Genomic DNA, 4,732 nt, shown 5'->3' with positions numbered 1-4,732 from the left:
TTTCTTTTCTTCATATGGGCCATATAGAAAGCCAAACGACCCATTGTCTAACAAAAATTGATCTCAATGTGCGGGCTTGAAACCAATTCAAAATGGCTATCAAGATTTCGTTCATTAAAAAGGGCTTACATCACTTCAAGTGACTAAACTTTGACAAATAAACTAAGAAATACAATTTCCGTTCAAAATTGAGACCCTAATTTCTCCCCATTGTTCCATCCATGCTCAAATCATTTGAACATGGATAACTACAAATTGCTTCCACTAAAACATAACATCCATATCGTCTCAAATCGCAACCTCGAAACCATATAGTTTAGGCTTTGATCGCGCCGCGACACACTGAGTTTGAAGAATTGGACGGATAAGCTTTGATAATCGTATCCATAACAGGTATCTGCTTGCTTTTATAGCATGTTTATTTCTTTCCCCACCAAATAGAATTTATTGTAAACAAATGTCTTGTTTATGGCTATTATTTTTGTTTTATGTCTGAATAAATAAGAGATTGATGAAGAGGCCCCTGAGTTTCTCAACCTATCAGAACTTATCTTCCTATAGGTTTTTTTTGCTCACATAACTAATAGGATATTATCTTTTGGTGAGGGGCATTTGAGGGATTTTATAGCAATATAGGGGATCTGTAAAGCAATTATCGACTATCACGATAGTATATTTGTACACTTTTATTAATTAGTGTGAATTGGTCAACTTTTAGGGGAGGGTAATTGTTATCCTTTTGAGTTAGTACCCTTAACCATCATCCCACTATGATATGACCATGGTATACTGTCATAACAAACACTTGTTTCACTTACATCATTACCATATTAAATTCCATAGTATACACTATGTTCACTTAGATTTCAACCCCTATGTCCTCGTGAGTTTAGCTCAGTTGGTATGGACAATGCATAAAATATGCAAGGTCCGGGGTTCAAACTCCGGCCACCACAAAAAAAAAAAGATTTCAACCCCTAAAATGAATTTCATTTATCCTGATCGACACAAACCAACCGGCCCGAAGACATTATGTTCAATTGGTATCTCAATTTGAAAAACATTAGTTTTTCTAAGATTTTGTTCTATTATGTGCGGAACAAGTGAAAAAGCTTGAATTTTGTAAACTTTTGTTCTATTTTTACGTCTGATTGCCAAAACCCAAACCGTTCCAACCCACCCACATCGACCGACAATCCGCCTAAACCGAATTCTATCCCGCAGTTTGCCTACGGTTCCTATTTTTCGGTCTTACTCCCTCCGTTTCAAAATATAAGCAAATTTTACTTTTTAGGTTCATTCAATTAATGATGTATGTAGTCCATATTATGAACCACATACATCATTAATTGAATGAACCTAAAAAGTAAAATTTGCTTATATTTTGAAAGAGAGGGAGTAGCTTAGAACTTCACAATGAGCAGTACAACTTCAAATTATGAAAGTAGTTACACAGTTGTTGGACAACCATGACCAAATGTCAGTGTCTTATGCTACATAACACAAGAATTTCTTCACACTGACAAATTGCCAGTCACACAAAATGACAAAAAAAAAAACACAACCAGTACTTAGATCATTGAGTTCCAATCTTCATCATTCACTTACCCTTCAAACAGTTTCTGTCAAAAGTAAAATCCTCATCCAATAGAAACTAAACTCTCACACTTTTTTTTCTTTGAAACTTTGAACTTAAACCAAATATAGCAAAAGTGCAAAACTAGTACTATCTTCACGCGCCCCAAGAGCGTGCTTTTTGTCTGCTCAAAATGGGAAACAATGCATAATTTTAGCACTAAAAAAAGACTTTATACGCGCGTGGAAACATTGTACACTGAACTATGTCAAATTGTCAAAGTGATAAAAAGTGGAAAACATCACTTCCACATCATCCTAAACTCATTGCTTTGTTCTTTCTTTCTCATATTCAAATCCAAAGCCCGCCACCCTTTGTCCCCCCTTAATTATGTAGCAAAATTCAAATATCACTTTTCATTGTTCTCATTGCTTTCTTTTTTCTATTTGAAAATTATTGCTTTATTTATCTTTGTACTAAATTGAAATTTGAGTTTATATTTAGTTTTTTTTCTTCTATTATAAAATTTAGTGATTAGAAATTCACTCTTTACGATGAATAACTGAAGTGAATGACAGTTTGAATCCTGACCAATATATATTGCAACGTTTTGTCAAATTGAGTTATATTTACAATGACATTTTAGTAGTTACTTTGTTGGCTAAATATACGAGTCCTTCTTGGTATAACTTCTAAACATTTCAAAATAAAAAAAAATCCCTAATATTATTATTTTAAATAATTTTATGCATCAAACTTATTAACAAAAGATATGTTCGAAGATCAAATTAACTAGCAAAATATAAATTTACAGATCAACCTTATTAAAAAGACACATTCAAAGACTAATCACTAACAAAAGACACATTGAAATACATTTTAGTAATTTTTATAAATTTAAAGTAATATAATTTGGAAATAATATCTCATTAAAATTATTCTCATTCAATTTAGTCAAAAAGAAAATTAAATTATTTTCATTCAATAATAAGACATTATCTCAATATTCAATTATAATAAAGATTATTGTGAGAGAGAGACTCGCTTTAAAGACCAAAATGGTTATTTTTAGTCCTTAGTTTAAGACTCCAACAAAGTAACAAATTTTACTTTATTTTTTGTGTGTATTTTTATTTTAACATGTAGTTTTTATTTTCTGTTAATTTGTTTCTTTATGTTTCTTAGATCATTCAAATGATGAAACTCTCAACTCAAACTCAAACTCAAACTCCAACTTCATCTTGTTCAAATGTATCTCCACCAATGTGTAGCAGCTCCAAAACCACCACTACAGGATGTCTCACAGCCATCATGCGCAAGATTCTTTGCTCCGGAAACCTTCCAAAAGATTCGTCGAATCAAACCACAGAGTTTGATTCAGCAAATTCTGTTCTAAGTGTCAATGATCACAACTTCGGCGTTTCTGCTGTTACTCCTCCTCCTCCTATAGTGGCAAGGTTGATGGGTTTAGAATCAATGGTTGAAGTACCTTTTGCGTCGAAACCAGGTTCACTTTCGCGTAGCAAGTCAATGAACTCTTTGGACTATTTGGGAGAAAGTAATGGGAAAATTGAGAGTTTGCATCATAAGAGAGTTGGTTCGACGTTGTCTTTTCGAGAGCCACCAACTTTTCAAATGAGTGAAAATGAGAATTTTTTTGTGCTTAGCTTTGGAAATGAAGGTGAGAGTGGTAAAGGGTTGAAATCCAATGGGAGAAAAAAGCAAATGAGTTGTTCAGAATTGAAGGAGAAGAAGAACAAGAGAGAAAATGTTTATGATGAGAAAATGAGCAAAAGGGTGTCTAATAAACTTCAAGAAATCACCAACACTTCGCATCGGTTTAAGGCTTCTTCGTCTGAAATGAAGCGTTTTGATTCAGAAGCAGTTGAATTGTTGAAAGCAAGGAATTGCAAGGAAGTTGTAGTTGGTGAAAGGCTGAAGAAGAGAAGGACGAGGAAGAAGCGAAGAAATTGTTATGCAGAACAGAAGTTAGAAACTGAATGCAAATCAGATGATTCTAGTCCTGTTTCTGTTCTTGAATTTGAGCGCAGGTCTTGTGTAGCAGGTTTGTTTCTTTTGCGAATTTGACGTGTTCAATTTCTTCTTCTTCTGATTTTAGCTTCAATTGCTGCGTTGTGATCTTTCGTATTAAGTTCATATTTGAATTGACTGCGAGTTTGATGAAATCACAGTGCGCCACGTGATTTTAATCATACGTTACACTGAGTAAAATCACGGTGTCACTGCGATTTTGTAAAATTCAGTGTCATTTCAAACATGCACTAAACATATTCTTTATCAAATGAGGCCGAGGCAACCTCAATTTCAATCACATTGCGATCGGAAAGATATACAAAATCTTATTGTCGTGGACTAGATTACGGCAACAGACCTTATCGTATAACATTGGTTGTTATAATCGTTGTTTATATTGCTTTAAATAATATACATCATTTCAACTCAAGAAATTGAGTTAATTGTAAATTTATATATATTTTTTTTTTGCAGGGATAGATTCTGTAGCAGTTGGTTTGAATTCTAGAAGAAAGTTGACACCGGAGCTAGAAACCGGCAAGCACATTCGTATGCGATCTGATGATAACTTGATGATTGATGAGAAGAAGGATAAGGCAATTGAGAGCAACAAATATGAAGGATCAAAGAAGAAAGAGAAGTGCAGTTACAAGGAGTATGTAGATTTTTGGGGTGAAGCATGCAGACTAGTTGAAGATGAATTGGGTGGTTCAAAAAATCAAGTTCATGTTTGGATGAATGAACAAAGTGATTTAGGAAGTATATGTGCTGATTTTGAGTCAGAAATTTTTGATCAATTGTTGAATGAAGTGGTAAGTCAACTTGTTGAGTAACTACTCACAAGTTGGTAACTTCAAAATTTGTAAAAAATATAAACCTTATGAATAAAGTGGTATAAGATTGGACACAAGTTTACTTTATGACAATATTTGAAGTTGAATTTCTCATTTGTATGTAAATGAATGGAATTACATTTAGTTTTGAATTTGTGTTTTTAACTGTGATAGAGAGAATACATTTTTGAAAAATACTGTAAACAATTTTTTGAATTTTTTAAATCCCCCTCTTATTGTTTTTCTGTTCTTATTTTGTTCCCATCAGAGTGCATCCAAGATGATTCTG

General features: G+C 33.2%; 1 protein-coding gene across 2 annotated transcripts; it reads left to right on the top strand.

Annotated features, from left to right (window-relative positions):
* The first annotated feature begins 250 nt into the window (after positions 1-250).
* On the top strand, positions 251-4,530 carry LOC146939043 (uncharacterized). 2 transcript variants are annotated; one of them, XM_085752846.1, is made up of 3 exons: positions 251-393; positions 2,762-3,641; positions 4,085-4,530. In XM_085752846.1, the coding sequence occupies exons 2-3, from the start codon at positions 2,771-2,773 to the stop codon at positions 4,441-4,443; spliced, it is 1,230 nt and encodes a 409-aa protein (XP_085608972.1). In that variant the 5' UTR covers positions 251-393; positions 2,762-2,770; the 3' UTR covers positions 4,444-4,530. The 2 variants fall into 2 exon arrangements, with proteins under 2 accessions (XP_085608972.1, XP_085608973.1); XM_085752847.1 differs by lacking the exon at positions 251-393 and having other exon boundaries at positions 2,618-3,641.
* The last annotated feature ends 202 nt before the right edge of the window (positions 4,531-4,732 follow it).

This window comes from Medicago sativa, chromosome 3 (genome assembly GCF_051527215.1).
Source record: "Medicago sativa cultivar Bolivia chromosome 3, Bolivia_mono, whole genome shotgun sequence".
Classification (NCBI taxonomy): domain Eukaryota; kingdom Viridiplantae; phylum Streptophyta; class Magnoliopsida; order Fabales; family Fabaceae; genus Medicago; species Medicago sativa.
Note: the sequence above shows the minus strand (reverse complement) of the source record. Positions and strands in the feature narration are given on the sequence as shown.